The sequence below is a fragment of the Dermacentor variabilis genome, unplaced genomic scaffold (assembly GCF_050947875.1).
Source record: "Dermacentor variabilis isolate Ectoservices unplaced genomic scaffold, ASM5094787v1 scaffold_13, whole genome shotgun sequence".
Classification (NCBI taxonomy): Eukaryota; Metazoa; Arthropoda; class Arachnida; order Ixodida; family Ixodidae; genus Dermacentor; species Dermacentor variabilis.
Window position 1 is genome coordinate 41,499,825 of NW_027460291.1, and position 20,443 is coordinate 41,520,267.

General features: G+C 44.7%; 1 protein-coding gene across 2 annotated transcripts in view; it reads right to left on the reverse strand.

Annotated features, from left to right (window-relative positions):
* Positions 1-20,443, reverse strand: part of LOC142566749 (cytochrome P450 4V2-like) — a 152,862-nt gene that overhangs the window by 36,195 nt on the left and 96,224 nt on the right. The window contains exons 5-9 of one of the 2 annotated variants that reach the window (XM_075677629.1): positions 20,338-20,407; positions 16,252-16,378; positions 13,341-13,553; positions 3,271-3,444; positions 1,861-1,927 (exon numbers count right to left, since the gene is read on the reverse strand). In XM_075677629.1, the coding sequence (XP_075533744.1) occupies positions 1,861-1,927; positions 3,271-3,444; positions 13,341-13,553; positions 16,252-16,378; positions 20,338-20,407 (651 nt within the window). The remainder of the gene's footprint in view (positions 1-1,860; positions 1,928-3,270; positions 3,445-13,340; positions 13,554-16,251; positions 16,379-20,337; positions 20,408-20,443) is intronic. The other variant, XM_075677630.1, reaches the window with a different exon arrangement.

A 20,443-nucleotide genomic window follows, 5' to 3' on the forward strand; every position in this document is an offset into this window, starting at 1 on the left:
AATAATTGGTGAATTCAGGAGACATATCAATATTACACAGCCATATATCTGTGAACAGTATTGAATCAGAGTCAGCATGAAGAGAACTCAAAAATATATAAAATTCTTCCTTGTTGCTCTTAAGACTCCTTATATTTTGATGCAGTAAGGTAAAACCAGATCTAGAACAAGGATCACTACTCTTGGGTGCTGTTTTTTTTTCATTGACAAGGAAAACATTTTTTCGTCTATTTTGTCCTCCCTTTTTCACTTGATGAGATCTAAGTCAGCAGTGCTTGTTATGCGGATTACATCTGCAGTTTCATCTTTGCGAGAAATAATTTTTCCTCCACTCGTCCATACATATTTCCATGTTGCGGATTTCTTTTTTTTTATGGCTGCACCAAGGAGCGGCTTGTTCTGTCGTGTCAGGGCCTCATTAACATAGATGGCACTCTCTGTACCCTTGTGACCTAGGTCAGTCGAATGTCCTGTGTATCCATCAAACCTTTAGTACTTTTACTGTGTGCGACTGCTGAAGCAGGCCCGCAGAAAGTCTGGAGTAGCTTTATTCACGGCCAAGACACCTGAACTTTCCAGCAAATATTGCATTTATGTATCTGCGATCATTGAAGTGAGCCAACCCGCAGTAGGCCTCCTAATAACTTCCTTTGTACCTCCCACCCTTGCAGAAAGCTTTTAAAGTTCTTTATATGACCGAGGTGCATCTGCAAAATATTAGCTCAACTGAAATTGTCTCGTCACCACACGAAAGTATCAACGGTTTCCCTAGTGATTTTTACTAGAACTTCTCATGGATGCATAGCGCATTTTCCCTATAAATGGATGATCATACAACGGCTGTTTGTGTCTTATATTACCCCTGAACGAGCACTGGTTTCGGCCGCTCCTTCTATTATCTCTTTCAGAGACACGATAGCCCAGGACCACCAGCGAAACAGGTGATAGAGGGGTGCAGTGTACGCCGCTCACACACCGGCTGACACACGGCCGTTGACACGTGATTGACAGACAGCCGTGTCACTGGCCTTGTGCAGAGCACACCTTTATTCTCAATTCTACACCCTCGCCGCTAACACACCTTCGCTCGTTGCCGCACCCACGCGCCTTACGCCCTCTCCCCTTTAGAAGAACCCCACCTATATATACTGTAGCGAGGAGAGCATATGGTCGCCTTGAAGAAAATTCCACTCGTAGAAACGTTGGCTCCTGCTTTCACCTTGTTCTCGTTTTGCTCAATGTCAACTGAGGGTTTGTGAAACACGGCATTGCAACTCAGCGAAAGTAGCATAAAAAGAGAACAATTATTCCACGTGTTTACAATCCTACATTATTAGCTAAGGCTCTTTCGGAAAAAAATTTTTTAATAATGCCCACGATTTCAGGGGTAAGTTTGTTCTGTTTCTTTAATGTTCGTGGCATGAAAAGATGCAGAGATGCGTATTAATATGCGCAAATTTGAACTTTCTGCTGTTGATCAACCCGTGATGTAAGTAATGTCTTGGTGACGTGAACTTGTGAAGTGGAAAGCGTGGTAAAACAATTTATTAAAATATTTTTTTCAGACTATCATAACGAAGGCCTTGGGTGTTCATGCGCACTTTCAGAAATAATTTTTGAATGGCGTGTGAAAGCGGCATTGCGATGGCCTGAAAAATGAGTTACTAAAGAAAGTTTGCAAGGCTTGCGAAAACTGATTATTCCAAGTAATTTTCAGCGGGTACGGGCTGATGGTATGCGACGGTAAGAAGCGCAGATGCCATTTCACATGACGTTCATCTTTAGTGTTTCTTTTTACTGTCATGAAAACTGCATCCTTATCATGTCAAACTCGCGGTAGCTTTTACGAAGTGCGCTTACCGATTTTCATTTTTTCATTGACTGATCTTCCAACAACAGGCACGGACGGGTAAAGGCGCTGGCACTCCTGAAAAATTAAACTCGTTATTCATCCACACCTTTATCTCGAAAATATTCTAAATTATGGGATTGCCCACACCATTCCCTATAGGAGACTGCGGCGCCGCCGTTCATGCACGTTTTCCTAACGGGCACTGCATGGCAATGCCCGTATATGGGTTTAGAACCATAGTAGTTCCTGCATAAATAAAGCTGTCCCACAACTAAAGCTTCGCAAAAAGGTTGGTTTCGCAAAAACCAACTAGCCCGCCAACGCGTTTTAACTTCGCAAAAAGGGTTGGTTTGCCCTTAAACCAGCTTACGTTATTCACCCTTATTACAATAACTATGTGAAGGCAACGGAAAAAAGATGATTTCAGGTCAGACACAGTGACCATAATATCTTAAATCCGTCTACTAACTTTAGCCGCACGTTGGTACTGTCCCTCATTAATATAATGGTACAATCCAGCCGCACACACTGCATATATATATATATATATATATATATATATATATATATATATATATATATATTAAGAAAGAACCGTTTTAGTAAGACATGAACTATTGCGAGAGATGGAACAGTGCTAGTCAGATGCGTCTTCACGACTCTGATAAGATGCAAGCGTAAGCCTTCCCCGGATTCCTATGCATACAAGAAATGCAGCGACAGTTTTCCCTCTTGGTGATTTTCGGAAACTCTATCATCTAAGTATTTTAAAACGAAAGTCTTTTATGTCCGGCCCCTTTGAAAATTTGTCCGGTGTACGTGCGTCACGCAATCATGACACAAATCCAGGAGATGGCAACACTTTGACAGCCTAATAGTTAGGATAGTCCGCTAGAAAAGTAAGAAAGGTTTGGTTTATTAAATGAATTGTTCTATTCATGACGTTTATTTGTTGAGTGAGGATATTCATGTATCATTCATTTTATCACTAAGAAATATCGTGGACAATATGCGAAGCGCCATGGACACCTAGCAGGGTAGTAAAGATGGCAGTGCCTGGAAGTGCCAAACTCAATCGGCGTTCGCGGTAGGTGACAACCATCAGCGCGGCGGCTCAACCTTGAACACGCGCATGCGCGAGAGCGCGGTAACGCTGGAGCTCTAGCGACGCATACATGCGGACTAACCTATGGCGCCTGGTGGTTTCTAGAATGGCGCGGACTTGGCGTACTAGCTATCGCTGACACTGCTTCGCCCTTCGAGCGAAAGTGAACTTAACAAAAAACAGTGCACATATATGCAGTTACCTCTGCGAATGTGCAACGAAGCCGGCACTGGTTCTCAGAACACTTGTTCCACTTTTGTGCTACAACGAATGCCTATGAAAGAAGGACGAAGCGATATTTTTTTTTCCTTACCTTGAGGACGCAGTCTAGGAACTTCAACTCCTTTATTGCTTCCAGTGTTATGTCACTGTCAAAGCATTCCTTCACGACACTGTCCAATTCCTTCTGGATTTTCACTTGAACGTCCGGATAAAGTGCAATCAGGTATAGAGACCATGCGATTCCCATTGCTGTGGTGTCGTGCCCCTGAAAGGCAAAATAAGCATCGTATTGTTCGTCCACTAAATTATTACGTAAAAGACTGTCCTCGCGCATTGTTTTTGGTGAAGACAAAAGTAGCAATGCTGCCCTACCCCACCCCCCCCCCCGCTTCCCCCCCAACTGATACATTACTATTTGGATCATCTCTGTGGAAGTGCATGAAGCATGTTTCCGCGTGAGGCGCACATGGCACAAGCGCTGATGCTGATGCATCATGAAAGTATGCTGATTAACATCACAATTGAAGCTGCTTAGTGGCGATATGCAAGAAACAAAACTAAGCACTTACTCCCACACAAGTTCGTCCGGAGAAAATACTCCCCATGGGGCTTAATCAATAAACCACTATGAGCGAGAGAAAGGTTGCATTTTCTGTCGCTAAAGTATTACGACCCCGCATGCCACACAAAGGTACGGCTGATCTTGCTAAAATAGTCCGAGATAATGTTGATCTGCATAGCGCATAAGAACAACACGGTGTACTTGTTGCACGTTAATGTCAGGTTTCTAGAACTAAATGTTGGATACTCGTATCTCTTCCTACCTCCGCCTTCCCAAAGCATTTTATTAATTTTATTTTTTCATTACCGGTATTTAATAAGTGTTGTCATTTAACGATTTTTCCGCTAGATTTATTGGCTTTTTGGTATGTTTACGGCAACGTTTACTATTTAGCAATCAGCGACCTTTTTAGTGAATTGAATGAACAGTTCACGATATTTTAACGAGGAATAAGTTAGAAAGGTTGCCTGAAAAATGGCGTTCTAGACCACAGCTTAATATTCAAACGCTAATGGAAGGGCCGCAACTCGAAATGTGAAGGCAACCAAACGTTTCCTTCACATTGGTAGCCTTCACATTGTGATTGCGCTTCACAGCACAGTGGTCCTCATTGCCTTCACATTTTGCTCACAAAATTAAGTTTCGTTATTACATGCAAAACCTATTCGAATGCGTTTAAACGCTGCGGGTTCAGCGGTGTCCCTAATCCATTCGTCTGGTAGGCGCTTGGAAAGCGTGTCAGAGAACTAATTTACGAAAACCAAGTGAAATAAATTTTGTGTTCAGATTTAGAACATAGCAGACAAATACGACCTATCGACTGCGTAAAAGCGTAAATATCGGAACGGCTCAGCTCGTTCACGCGCGATTGAGCAATTCGTTTCCGTTTCTCATGGCTTTCGCACCAATCAGTATTTCACGACGGCTTTCAGGTAGATAAAGGGCGAAAATGTGGTATTCAACCTGTGCAAAGTTCGGGTAATTGTCATTGTCATGTTAACAACATGCGGTCAAGCGCATTCCCCAGAATCTAGTTCTGCTACCACGAGCGTCGAGGAGCACAAAAAATTTAAGGATAATATGCAGACTAAATGCATTTTTATGCTAGAAAAACATACGTTGCTTGTGTTGTGAAAAATATAAGCTGTCATAATCCATTTAGAAATATGCTTGTTTGGGCTAGTTGATTAGATACAGAAAGGGAGGTCATAGCGCTTGAAGACACGGACAAGAGCGAGACATGAGCGTTCGTCCTCGCTGACTAGCTCTTGTCCGTGTTAGCGCTCGTCCTTGTTGTCTGGCTCTTGTCCGTGTTTTACAGCGCTATGGCCCCCATTGCTGTCATAATCCAGTATGTAAATATTAGAGGTAGGCGACTGAGCACCAACTTTTTCGAATTCGAATTGAAACATTGTCCGATCCTGACTGGAAGCCTACCATTCCTTTAAAAAAAAGGTGCACAATCAATGCTTTCTACCGGTGCTGACATATGGGGCAGAAACTCCAAGACTGACAAAGGAGCTCGAAAACAAGTAAATGACCGCGCAAAAAGCGATGGAATGAAGAATGTTAGGCATAACGTTAAGAGACAGGAAGAGAGTGGTGTGGGATCAGAGAGCAAACGGCGATTGCCGATATTCTAATTCTGATGATGATGATTACGGATCCTCTTCATCATCAGCCTATTTTATGTCCACTGCAGGACGAAGGCCTGTCCGCGCGATCTCCAATTACCCCTGTCCTGCGCAAACCGATTCCAACTAGCACCCGCGAATTTCCTAATTTTGTCGCACCGCCTAGTCTTTGCCCTCCTATACTGCGCTTCCCTTCTCTTGGTACCCATTCTGTTACCCTAATGGTCCAACGGTTATCTAACCTGCGCATTAAATGACCTGCCCAGCGCCATTTTTTTCTCTTAATGTCAATTAGAATATCGGCTATACCCGTTTGCTCTATGATCCAAACCGCTCTCTTTCTGTCTCTTAACGTTATGCCTAGCATTCTTCGTTCTATACCTCTTTGCGCGGCCCTTAACTTGTTCTCAAGCTTCTTTGTCAGTCTCCAAGTCTCTGCCCCATATGCCAGCACTGGTAAAATGCACTGGTGGTACACCTTCCTTTTTTAATGATAATGGTAAGCTTCCAGTCAGGAGCTGGCAATGTCTGCCGTATGCAATTTAACCCATTCTTATTCTTCAGTGAATTCCCTTCTCGTGATCAGGGTTCCCTGTGATTAATTGACCAAGGCAAACATAATCCCTTACAGATTCTAGAGTCTGACTGGCGATCCTGAACTCTCGGCTATTGATAATTATCTTTGTCTTCTGCATATTGTTCAACCCCACTCTTACACTCTCTGTCTTAAGGTTCTCAGTTATTTGGTGTAACTCGTCTGCAGTGTTGCTGAACAGAACAATGTCATCGGCAAACCTAAGGCTGCCGAGGTATTCGCCGTCGATCCTCACTGCTAAGCTCTCCCAGTTTAATAGCTTGAATATTTCTTCCAAGCACGCAGTGTATAGATTTGGAGAGTTTGTGTCTCCTTGTCAGACCCCTTTCTTTATAGGTACGTTCCTACTTGTGGATATTTAAGGTAGCTGTGGAATCTCTGTAGATATTTTCCAAGAACGTAAGCGGTCTGTACTCCTTGATTACGTAATGCCTCTATGACTGCTCGTATCTCTACTGAATCAAATGCCTTTTCGTAATCTATGAAAGCCATATAGAGAGGCCGATTGTTCAAGTTTATTTGCATCTATACATGTACAGATGACAGGAGTACAGACAAAAAGCCAAATGAATTCGGCTTGACGGGGTCTGTACCCCCCACAAAAATGGCACTGTGCACAATAGAGAGAACACAAACATACAATAATGGATAAATGAGAAAAAAAAAGCGAACATTAGTGAACATTGTATAACAGAAATGCATGCGGGTAAAAAAATCAACGATAAAATGCTGCAAGAAATTGTATTACAGGAAGCGAATAGTATGAAATGACACAAATAATGACACAATAATAAGTACTCTGCGAATTTCTCGATTACCTGATTGTTGGCATGGATGTAATCCATTGTGAGTGTCCCTTCCTGAAACCTGCCTGTTGCCTTGTTTGACTAAAGTCCAGTGTTGCCTTTATTCTATCGGAGATTATCTTGATGAATATTTTATATAATACTAGGAGTAAGCTAATGGGCTTGTAATTTTTCAATTCTTTAACGTCTCCCTTTTTGTGGATTAGTATACTGTTTGCATTCTTCAAGTTTTCTGGGACCTGTGCAGTTGATAGACACCTTGTATAGAAAGCCGCCAGTTTTCCAAGCATTATGTCTCCTCCATCTTTGATTGAATCGGCTGTTAGTCCGTCTGCGCCTGCCACTCTTCCCTGTTTCTTGTCTTGCAAGGCCCTTCTGACCTCTTCGCTAGTTATAGAAGGAGTTTCTGTATCCTGTTCATTACTGTTTCGAATGGAAGTCCAAAATCAAGAAAGGGGCTGACAGATGGAATAGCACACTGCGGTATAAAGTTTGTAAATAGGGATAAGGTGCCTCAGAAAGGCTGGCCAACGTTTCGATAGGAGGACCTATCTTCGTCAAAGGCGGCCTCGTCATCCTCGGCATGTCAGTTTTAAAGTGCAGTGGCGTCACGTGCAGTTGTTGTCGGTGGCGGTTGTTTATAACGGGAGAGACTTCAGAGATAATGAGCGCTGTCGCCTGACGTCTGTGAGCGTGGTTCCCAAGACGAGGGACCAGAGCGGGAGAGTGGGAAGGCGGGGAGAAAAGAAAAGGAAGATTCTCTCCTTTCTTCTCGTTTATTACATATCGAGGGTCTCGAATCCGGCAACATTGATGCCTTCAGGTAGCATGTGTGGGTTTATCGACCAGTTGCCTTCGCCCAAAAAGATCATGTTCTCGGGACGCCTGCGGCAAAAACGACGTTCCAGGTTCGCCGTCAAGGTATGCGAGTGGTGGCGCTGGCTAACACTCCAAGGGTTCCACTAGGACACATAGATACCCAAGAAAGTGGATGGGGAGACGGCGCCGCGGTAGGTCAATTGGCAGAGCATCGCAAGCAAAATGCGAAGGTGGTGGGTTCGGTTCCCACCTGCGGCAAGATGTTCTTTCATCTATTTTAATTTCCATTAAATTACGTTTTTTATTTCATTTATGAAGCACAAGTAATTTCCCCTATGTTGTCCTTGGTGTCAGTGTGTGTTGGCTTCTTATGATATGATTAATGTGAGACGTGTCACACAAATTGTGGTGCGAATGATTAACTTTAGCTGTACCCTACGCGTCTACAAAATTTGACCGAACCATTTCAGGGGCCCTTTAAACTTCGTAAAGTAGCGACAATCTCCTCCTCCGCATTCACCCTTCCTAGTTTCTCCTCTCTTTTACGCTCCCTCGTCGACCGTGGCGCCGCCTACACCGCTCGAGCGTAGCAGACGACCTCTCGCAGAGTGAATGCACGCATAGCGAGGCGGTGCGCTTTAAACGTTCGCATTAGCTTTCTAGCTTCGAGTTACTTCACGCACAGCATAGAAATTTTATACGGACGGTTATACAAATTCAGTGACGGCAGCTTTATTTTCCTGTTTTGATAAATATTTTTGAAGAAGTGCCTGAACGAGCGCGAACGCTGTGCCATGACGCCTGCGAATGTATCGCGTGTGCTACAGTTAGGTACGCAACATTTGTCAAGTGAGTGTCGCAAGATGCTGTTGCGAATGGTTGTAAATAACACATTTACGATCGAATGCCAACATCCTGACCTCCAGCAAACCCTCAGTAGCCTAAATAATTCGCGCCGTCCTTACCAAGTGAACTCGCGGTGCATATTTATTCATTTATTTATTTAGTAGATACTGCAGACCACATTGTGGTCCTCGCAGGACGTGCAGACATTGAGTACAAGACATATGCAAGATACGTTCGTATACATTCATAAAATAAATACATTTTACAGTGATATATTGCTCACAGAAACACTTAGTGAAAAGATCAAAACACAATACCTAAATCAATCCATGGTGCAAACAGAACGATGTTAAAAAAGGCAAGGGAATTGCACATCAATGGCAAGGGAGTTTGAGAGTCGAGGACTTGCCTTTCTCATTCAACAGCAAGGAGAACACATTCTATGCAAATACAAAAAAGGCAATAAAAGCTTACATAAAGCACAGTCACATGTTGTTAGGGGCGGGCAGCAAATTCCATTCAGAAATAGTCCGGGGAAAGAAGGAGCACTTATAGCTGGCTGTCCTAGCATAGATAGGTGTCAGTGTATCCGGACGATGGTGTCGTGTATACCTTGTGGGGAGATGAGTTACATATAGTGAAGGGTCCAGAGCCAATTTGTGATTAATTAGATTATGTAAAAAATCTAGCCTGTGTTTCTGTCTTCTTTGTTCAAGCGAAGGAATGTAGTTAGCCAACATCAACTCTGACGGCGAATCCGAACTTTTGAACTAGGAATAAATAAAACGAAGATTTTGTCTGTATTCTCTCAAGTTTGTTAACACTGACTTTAGTATAGGGATCCCATGCAACGCAAGCATATTCAAGTTTTGGCTGGATATAGGTTAGGTAAGTGAGTAGCTTAACGTTTGAGAGACATTTCTTAGTTTGTGTCGCAGATAGATTAGTTTCCGAAAGGCAGAAGAACATGTGTTGTCAATGTGAAGGTTCCAAGAAAATTTATTAGTGAACGTTACGCCAAGATACTTGTAACTCTAAACTTGTTTAATCGAACAGATCCCATTTGATACACGTACTCCAGGGGATTCTTTTTATACGTTACGCGAAGAGAGACAGTTTTATCTATGTTTGCAGCCATGCGCCATTCTTCGCACCACGAAAATATATTATTCAAGCTAGAGTTAAGTTCCTTCTGATCATCCACGGACTTAATAGTACCAAATACAACGCAGTCATCTGCAAACAGCCCTATTTGCGTTTTTGGTTTGATGACGGTAACAATTCCATTAATATATAAAAGAAAGTGCAATGGGCCCAGGACACTGCCCTGGGGGCAACGCAGCGCAGCGGCAGTGCTGTTTACCACGGTCGCTCCACTGAGGCTATTAAGGCTGCCGCTTTACGACTAAAAACGACGTCCCAGCCATAGAGACGGGAGCAACGGCTGTGGCTGCAAAATGGCGGTACGGTATTCTAAGGTTCGTAGTGACGCAGCGTGCGCAAAGTCTTCGCGATGCATTGCGAAGAAAAGCGTGCTGTTCAACGACACAATTCACCACTTGTCATCGTTTGCCCGGTGAAAGTGCCTCTGTGCGCATGTACGCAGTATTTGAGCGTATTGTGCATTCCAAGGTGTTTGTGGATTGCCTCTGCTGGAGCTAACAGCAATCGCAGATGGATATCGTAACGACACCGCAGAAATCGCATTTTGGCAGGTGAGGGCTCTTGTGTGCACTTATAGAATGAGATTTCGAACAGAGGAAGGTGTTCTAACTTTTTAGTGCGCAGGGCTTGCGATTGAGAAATGTCATCGCACTGGGTAGGGAAAAGCGAGCGATTCTCGACGCTGACCCTGTTTGCGACACTGCTGCTACGATACATCACCGATGACAAAGCAGCCATCTCAAACGAAAGCTGTGATACGTTGTCGTTTGAGAACACTACGCCCTCCTCAGCATCGTCGTCCACCACGACTCATCGGCGCCTTGCAAGCAGCTACAGTGACGTGCCGATAATTATTTTCAGTGCGCTACGTAGCCACAATGCAAGCAATGAAACCGTGTTGTGGGGGCATCACCCCCCCCCCAGCCCGAGAAGATATATGCATAAACCAGTGACAGTACACGCTTCTTTTTGTTAGTGGTGCTCAGTATATTACCGATGGCAGTTCCTTGTGCCTGTTTTATTTCGGCGGGCAAGACACACCTCTCAGCTCAGCACCGCGTCGCTGTTGCCGAAAAATAAGTTGGGCGTGGCCGAACCCCGGTGGGCGCGCGCACAAGAGTTACATGCCACGTGCGGGGCGTGACCTATGAGTTTAATTGACAGGCGCACTCGTGCAAAACTCGTGCATCACGAACGCCCCGAGTTGAACTAGGGAACATGGCGGCGGCAGCGGCAGCCTGTGTCATCGCATCCAGCGGCAGGCAGCAAGCATCAATGTGACTGTCTGGGACCATTCACCTACATTACCGACATAAAGCTTCAGCGTCATTTTCGCTTTTCTGTCAGAGCGCTGCCTGTGTGACGAGTTAGGCGAAGACTCTCGTCTGAGGAGACAGAGCGGCGGGACAATTACGCTTTCCGAGCACATATTGGTGTGACTGGGCTGCGGAGGAAGATTTCGTGCGATCGCTTCGGCTCGCTCTAGCTTCAAGCGCTGTGCGTCTACGCGTCCCCGCGCCAGGCCACGTCCGGCGGCGTCATTGGAGTTCTGGGGCACCAGCAAGGACCTGGGTTTCAACTCGGACCAACCAACCTGCGAAGGTGAAGTGATCACATTATATGCGAGGACTCAGAATGGGCGTCGGGCTGCTGTCCGGTGCTTCAGGTGCCGAAAGCAGCTGTCGCAGTTACATGGCACCGCTTCACTACACGGGCAGAGAGGCGAAAGAAGTTACTTCGCGAACAAGCACCGCCTCGACCTTCCGAACGTCCACCTCTAAAGGCGGCAAGTGATTTGGTTCACGTACTTCATGAGTAAAAGCGTAGACGTGTGGCTGTTGAAGGTGATGACCGGCGACTTGTTTCCTCTGTCGGAGCACGCCATCGCCGACTGGAGGAACCACGCCCTGAGGTCGTGCGGGACCAGCTGCTGGCGCGAACTCTACTGGGTGGCCCCGGAAGAATGCGCAAATTGACGAGCGCCTTCTTCGCGGCAAGCGAAAGTACAGTCGAGGCCGCCTGATGACGGGCGACGATGTTCTGCCGAGCCGCTAAAATTACGGCGGTGTTGCAGATCGTGGACCATGGGTCTTCGGCATGGTCTGCGCGACCACAGGGCAGCTGCGACTTTTCAAGGTCGACCGACGAGACGCGGCGACGCTGGGCTCCATGATTTCAGTCAATGTTCAATCGGGGACCATTATTCACAGTGGCGAATGGGCCACATACAACTGTATCCCAGATTTAGTGGATGCTAACGGGGCGAGCCTTAACCTGCATTGAGACATTGGGAGTCAACCACAGCGTGAACTTTGTGGACCCCATGATGGGAGCTCACACGCATAAAAATAATAGAAAGGTATTGTCAAAAAGTGAAGCGCCACCTCGTCAGCGGCGGGTACAGGGTAACTACACCGCTGCAGGAGTCCTCCCTGGCATGAATGTGGTGACAGACTATTAACGGCCACATGCGCTACAAATACCTATTCTTGCGTTTGTTAGAAGGCATGGATTGCTTGGGGCTATAGCCAGTATGAAGACTTTTTCCTGCGATCGCTAGAAGCCATCGCTCGGCGCGACGCAGTGTTACGGTGCATGGCAAAGTAAAATAAAATAAAGCGTAGGTTTCTGACCCTTTGCTTGTACAAGTGTTTTCCGGCATTCCTGCGTGCTTACACGGTAAGCGCGCGGCAGACCATATGTGCGATAGCCGACGCTCACTTCGTCTCGCAGCCTTACTTTGGCGCGAGCAATGAGTGAACTGTGGAAAGCCCAGTGCGAAAACTAGGCGCACACCATTCTGTGCTCACAAATGCGAGCGCAAGCACGTAGCGAGCCGCGCCAATGCAATCCAGAGGCGTTCTGTGGTAGTATAACGCGAAACGTAAGAAATTACTAATTAGTGTAATAGACCCCCCTTCATTCAGCGTACATCTTCTAAAATCTAAAATGCTTATTGTAATATATTGTACTACATAAATTTATTTTGTAACTTGCTTTTGCTTGTAATGCACTCGGTAGAACCCCAAACAAGTGAAAGAAGGCACCAATCATGTACCGACAGTGTGATCACTTAAGCCCCAGTTTGTCGGCCACCTATAACGTAGCGCCCAAGCAATCATAGCCACCTAGATTCAACCTAGATAAACCAATGAAACTGGAGGCGGAGCGACGGACAAACTTTTGTCTTGCTACCATTAGTACTTTCGTCTTGGGGTGTCGCCAGAGCTCGTGAAGGTCCAGAGTTTCGCCAAACAAGGCGGGTCCTGCATACCACTCCTGTTGACGAATTACTCAACCCATCTGTCCCTAATGCGACACCATGGCTGCAACGCAGTGAATGCTTCCGCCAACGCGAGAAAACCCGTCATCGGAAACTTCATAGCGGCTGAAGGATCCTCCTAAGAACGTACTGAAAGCGCCGTACTATTTCCCCAAAAAGCATATTTAAAGCTTTGTGGAAACGAGGCAAAGCTATAGTGAATTAACAATGGCGAATGAATGTCTATAAATTCCTAAACGTGTGTGAAGCTTGCTAGTTGGCTCGGACACTAGATAAATTACATTTTTGGTATGTTGTATAACAGTGGAATGAACACGGTCGTTAGGATCATGTCTCCATCCACCGGCTACGACCGCTTCTAAAGTTTGATTGCCTTGCGCCAAATCCGAAGGTCATACGCGTCACTGTGATGAAAGATTACAACGTGTATTGGCGCGTGACGTTTGGGTTACCTCGAACATGAAAGTGTCCACTTCCTCTCGAATGTCTTCGTCTGTCAAGGACGAGTCTACCTGTATGCTGTAACGAAGTAGAATGTCGATGAAGTTCAGCCGCGTCGAGTGGCCAAAGAGGCGGTCGCCTTCTGCTGTCGGCAGGGAACGTTGCGGCGCCGTCGCTTCATTGGTGAGCTCTCTCAATAATTCTTCTCTTCTTCTGGAGATGACCTGGAAAGAAATCGTATGTGCTTTTGTCAGAAGCAGTGCTTACAAAATGCGCTTGTATAGCATGTATACTTGTACCTGCTATTCTTTGCGCTGTTTTAACGTTAACAGAATCTTCAAAAATCGCCAGTGGCATATATCACCAATCTACTAATTCAGCTGGATTACTTGAAGAGACGCACATTACTTCCGAGGAAATAAAAATGCATAATCGAATAATTTGAAAAATGTCACTAACTTTATAATTACTTTAGCACCTATACGATAATTTATAATGCAAGCATCTGATTTCGCAAGGCAAGCGCCCGCCTCAATGAATTCTGAAACTAGGACCAGTTTCCATGGATTGCGATTATTGCGATGTATTACGATTGCGATAAAAGTGCACTGATTCAGTTTTTTATCAAAACGCCTCTTTATGCATTGAACCTCCACAACTAGAGCATCCAATACTATATCATGAACAAATATTGTCGCCAAATTTGAGAACCCATTTGTTGAAAATGGTGTCATCCTTAGAATTCGTTCCACGCAGGTGAACATAACTTGCGAACTCATTGGCTAAAAGTGTAAGTAAAAGCCCTAAAGTGAACTATTCATTTCAATTTCTCGTTAACATATCGTCGGCATTCTAGAGTAATCAAGCTCAAGAAATGGAATTGTGCTACATGCCACGGGTGATTTTCCAATTTCATTTATGGATATAAAAAATACCTTATAGAGAACCCAACGGTTTCAAAAGGAACTCAAAAGCCCGCATTCGATAGTGCCGCCGTTTGCCCATGCATAACAACAGGTGCCACCTCAAGGCTACCAGCTTGAAGAAATGGGTCGCTAATTTCGTGTGGCATCAGCTAATCGATATCACATAGCTTGCCTCGTTCGCGTTGTTCGCGTTCCCTATTGACGCGAAAATGTTTTTTCCTCCCTCTCCAGGCTGAGCTTTTAATTTCCAACAGGGAGCATATCGAAGGGTCTGGTCCCGTTGAATGTCAAAATGCCACTGGCCTTTTTGTTGAAAATTTTGCTGAGATGCTAAGGTTTTGTGTCTCTCATACCCTTGTTTTTTTGACCAGGACACTTTTGTCCAAAAAGATGGTGTTTGCATCGAATCGCGCGCAGCGCGTTTTTTATGTTACTTCTGTTTATCTGTTGTTGACAATCGTATCTTATCATTACTTCACAATACTTTTGCGGTTAAGATTTTTAAGTATGTCGATGACTTTATTGTTGTGCTTAAAGGGGTGAGCCTGAGGGTAGTGGCTAACGTTCTGGATGTCTTTGAAAAGTATGGAGGGGGTTTTACGTTCACACATGAGTTGCTAGTAGATGGTCGTCTACAATTCCCGGATATCTGTATCACTATAAATGATTGTTCCATTTGTTGTATCTACTTTCCTAGGAGAAAGAAACCCTTGCTTCACTACCGTTTGGCCCACTGCAAGTTAGTAAAAAGAGGTATAGCTACGAACTGCCTGAAAGCCGCTCTGGTTAAATCTTGTGTGCACCAGGTTTCCTGCGACATTCGCGAACAAGCGAGCCGTTTAAAAAGCATAAAAAATGTGGCGAACAAGTGAGGCGTGGTTGTCGTTTTTTCAGCGCCACTCAAGCTCGCAAAAATGTACAGGCTGGTAAACAGCGCCAGGTGTCTAGCTACATGCACTAAAGACCATGTCACCCGCTTTGTTAACTGCAATGTGGGGGTAGTGTACAAAATTCCCCTCGCCTGGGGAAAGTGCTATATTGGACAAACAGGCCGGTGCCTAAATGACCGGCTCAGGGCGCACTGGAATGTTGTAAACGTTCTGGCAGGCGCTGGCCACTTGGCTGACCACTGCCGTAGATGTACACGTGAGTGCTCCCCGTGTTTTCACAGCATGCAAGTGCTCAGACGGTTCGCGAGGCAGTTAGATAGGGAAATATTTGAGGCATATTGCATTTCAAAAGCCGCTGATGCATGTGTAAGCTGTCCATCCCTGGCACTCATTGATAAAGAGACGGTTTACTTTGAGAAGAGCACGATCAATGTTTTGTAATGGCTTGCTGTGGGCGCCTAACGGCTTCGTTGCGCATGTGGTTTTCTCCTACGTGGCACATCCGTTTATGCGTCCGTCTGCGAATTTATTTGACCACACGGTGATTTCTTGCATGTTTTCTGTGAACAAAGCTTGTCAGTTGAAGTCTAGCGCTCTGTTCTGTCCCAAGTTTTTTTTTTTCGTTAGTCCTGTTAGCGCTAGTAACTATGTCACAACAAATGCATCGACACCAAGTAGCCGAACTTTCTGCGTTAATTACTATGTTATTGGCAATTCATTGTCGTGACATGGCCCAGAGCACCTTTGGTTGTCAAATAATGCGGAAGTGGTATTACCGACTATGTATTGCCCTTTAAGCACGTGCTGTTATTCAATGAACCATAATTCACTTTAAATTATTTTAGTTCTTTCTTTACATGCCACTCAGCAGCTGTTATTCTGGGATAGTCATTGCAATCAATAATAAGACGAATTCAAAATGACGCGAATCGATACAAAACACGACCGCAGGATTTTAGTAGTTGTGAAAACTGCTGAGCATACAATTTCTCGAAAAACTCCAGCACCAACGGCAGCAATTACACGGCCGGCGTGAATATGAAGCTTCCATGCAAGCGTAAATTGCCATTCTGGGCGCTGTCCATCTTGGGCAGTTTCTTGCTTACCTTTTTCGTGAAATCGTGAATTTCTGATATGTGCTTGCGATATTCTCTTCCTTCTTCCGTTTTATAATACAAGTAATCAAAGAAAAGCCAGGGAGCCTGTGAACGCCTCACAACTTTTTCTGCTACCCTGAAACACAGAAAAGGCTGTATGTGATTATGTGACAGGCTTTAGAACAACAGCACTTAAATCACGGTATTCCATTAAGAGAAACTGCGTGAGCGACGGAATGGGCTCATATTCCTAGAGCTCTATGCGTGTTGCAAAAGATTCTCGCTTGTAAGCGGTGGCCTATTTTGTTTCCACTGCAGGACGAAGGCGACTCCTAGCGATCTCCAAAAGCTTTGTCTTGCACCATCTAACCTTATCTTATTTCTGCGTGTCTGCTAATTTCAACAGAGCACCTAATTTTTTGCCATCCCCGACTGCGCTTCTCTTCCCTTGGCACCCATTCCGAAGCTCCTTAGGACCATCTAACCGACATACTCGCCCCAACTACATTTTTTTCTTTTAATTTTATTTACAATAATGGTCATGCCCGTTTGCTCTCCAATCCACACCGCTGGCTTCCTGTCTCTTAACGTTGTGCCTAAAGTTCTTCGTCCCACCACTCAAACCATCGTCCTTACGTTCTTCTCAAGCATATTTAATAATCTCCATGTTCGAATTTAATATTTAAGCACCTTTACAGTGTATAATGACTGTACAGTTTTCTATTCATGGATAACGGTAAGCTGCCTGTAGTGATTCGGTTATGCGCTCACCCTACTTTTATTCTTCTGGAAATTCTCACTTTCAGGGTTACGTTTCCCAAAGATACACGTACTCTTACAAATTCTAGAGGCTGACCATCAATCATGAATTCTCGTTATCTTTCCAGTCTATTAGCCATTACCTATTTATTGTGCATATCAACCATCAAAACTACTCTTACACTTTCTCATCTAGGGTCATCAATCATTTGTAGCAAGTCATCTTCTGGACAATGCCATATGCAAAACACAAGTTGCTGAGCCATTGCCTGTTGATTCAAATAACTAGTCCTAATTTCCAGTTTAACAGTTTAAATGCTTTAGGTGTGCAGTGAATGGAATGTGAGAGATTGTCTCTCCTTGTACGATACCTTGCTTGATCGGGATTTTTTCGCTTTTCTTGGGAAGACATACCGTACCTGTGAAATGTTTGTACACATTTGCTAAACTATCCACGGGGGTTCTCTGTACTACTCGACTAGGCAATGCCTCTATGACTCATGGTAACTCTACTGAATCAAGCACCTCTACGTAATATATGAAGGGCATATAGAGAGTTTGGTTATACTCGAGAGGTTTTTGAATTACCTGATTAAAAATGCGGATGTTATTTATTGTTTAAGATCTTTTTCTAAAGCCATTCTCTGCAGTGAGTTGTTTGCAGTCAAGTGTTACCCTGATTGTATTGAAAATTAACACGGTGAATATGTCGTACCATAATGAAAACAAGGTAGTGTGCCTATATTTCATTTTTTTTTTTACTTTCTGCAATTCAAATGACGTCATTCATCCAGGTTTCTTGTACACTTGAAAACAGGTATGGCGAATAAAATGCCGCCAACTTTTTTATTAGAATATCCCCCTCCCGCTTTCATGTACTCTACTATTATTAAATTCTCTTCTGCCACTTTTCCTCGGGACATGTCTCACAAAGACCTTGTAACCTTATCTCTCGATACATATGGGACATACCGGCTGTTTCACGTAACTTGTGCCATGGATTTGAAGAAAGATGGTTAGCCGCAGCTGAATGAAACCAACGGCGTATGGTATGCCGTCATGTGGCACTCTTTAGAGTATTTTTTATGTTCCGCTTAATAAGTTATTTACTAAGGTTATTCATCCAAAATTTGCATTATTTACTTTAGGACCAAGTACGTTTCTTTGAGTTGTAGATGGCGTTCAGGAACGACCGATCCTATTTTTTTTGGCATCGTACATGCTGCGTGGTGATTTCTTTCGGCGCTTAAAGAAATCCCGCGAAATAAAAAATTACGCAGATCCCACGCACTGTGGGGATCGATGTAAGCGAAGCTTTCCGTGCTGGATGCTTTGATTGACGATTATTAGCGGTTATGTTGACGGCTAAAGCTTAATTTCTTCAACGTTTAGGCTAACACGAGAGTGGTGAGTTAACGTTAAACGTTACCTTGCGTGCACCACTGCTGTTGGTCTGCGCAGTACACCGAACACATGGGAGAGGTGCTTGCTTGAGGCGTTGTTGTGCGCCATATTTTATAACCTCTGATATGGTTGAGCGTTGTCATTTCCTCACATGGCACATCGCATTGTGGCAGAAGTAATAAACTGGAATTGGATTATGGGGCTGTACATGCCAAAACCACACTCTGATTATGAGGCAAACCGTAGTGGTGGACTCCGGATTTATTTTGACACCGTGATGTTCTTTAACGTGTCCCAAAATATAAACACACATGCGTTTTCTATTTCGCCCCCGTCGAAATGCGGCTGCCGCGACTGGTATTATATACATGACCTCTAGCAATACCATAGCCGCAAAGCTAACGCGGCGGGCGTAGAAGTGTTGATTTGACGGTCGGCCGCTTCCGTAGTGTCTCTTGGACCCTGCAGAGCACTTTAATTAATGCGGCTCTGCTTCTTCACGCCTTGCGTAAGTTGCCCGCTTGACATATTTGCACGGCGTTTATTTTTCAGAAATAGCAGCACCGTACTGTACCGTACCTTGAACTTAAGCTTATCCAGTTTCTTCGCAACCGCTGTCGTATAGCAGTGAGGTTTCCTTGCCCCCTCACGTCACCTCCCCCTCTCTTATATGGGAGCTGCCTCTTCTCCTCCCTCTCCTTCTTCTCCTGGTCTACTCTTTAGAGTTCTATCTGCGTCCCTTCTGGCCTCGTACTTAGTAGAAAGGGAAGCGCTGCAGTTTTTGCAATGCTTCTGAGGGGAGTCACGGATAATTACAGCTGTCAAGCGGCTAAAGTGGCGACAGCCAGGGAGCTCCAGAGGGAATTGTGCACATTCGACACGGTGGGGTGAAAACGAGTTTCTCCCGTCGCCTTGCCTCTCTTACTCGCGCTTGTCATCTATATAAACGCTCTGAACTACCCCCCTAGGCGGTGTGCGGGACAGCAGCAGCCCACAGCAGCAGCAGTGGGAAAGTGGAAGGAAGAGGTAAAGAAAGCTTCGCTTTAATAAATAAACCACGTGACTGCGCTCATGCGCTGTCGTATTGCAGCGCTGTCAATCGCGGTTCGTGTGAAAAAACCGTGCGCGCGGACCGTAGCGAAGTGAGCGGCCGCGGCTCTAGGCATTGGCTTCCCAGTGCGTCAGCATCTTTGGAAGTGGCACACGGAATGGAAGCGCCGTCGTGCCTGATAAGCGATAGGCTCGACGCACGGTTGAGGGTGCTGCAATACGACAGCGCACGAGCGCAGTCATGGGGTTTTATTTCCTATTTCGTGGGTTTTCTTTAGACGCCGAAAATGATCGCCACACAGCATGTACGTTGCCACAAAAATTGGATCGGTCGTTTCTGAACCTCCTCTACAACACAACAAAACGCACTTGGCCGTAAATTGATAATTTTTTGCATAATTGGTCTTAGTTAAATAACTAATAAGTGGAATATAAAAAAAATACTCTGAGGAGTGCCACATGACGGCTGACCATACGACGTTGGTTTTATTCAGGTGCGGCTAAACACCTCTTTTTTTAAATCCTTGGCACAACTTACGTAAAACGCCATGTATGTTTTCTGTTCATGAATGCCTCCAATCGTATTTACGCGGGTGCTCTCGGTAGTGTATTGTTTAGCATAGAATTTCAATGGTGACGTTATATGTCTTCAAAATGGCTGAGAATGTTGTCCTGCTTATCTTTCAATTTTAAAAATATGGTATGTCGAATGCCACGTTTCTTCTTACGGATTTCCCCAAGAAAGCTAATGTGTGCCGCAGACACATTTCGCCTTCTTGTCTATGCGATGATCCGGTGGACCATAACATGGCATGCAAAGTGAGCGAAAATTGTCTAACAGTGTGCCAAGTTATGTAAAACAAAGCGAAGAATAATACATACGATGTCACATTCTGGACATAGTTCCGGCATCCCGAGTCTTGCATCGGGTTCGAGAAGCCCATAATAGTTTCTGAAAGAGTTTTTAAGATTACGATTACACCATTGA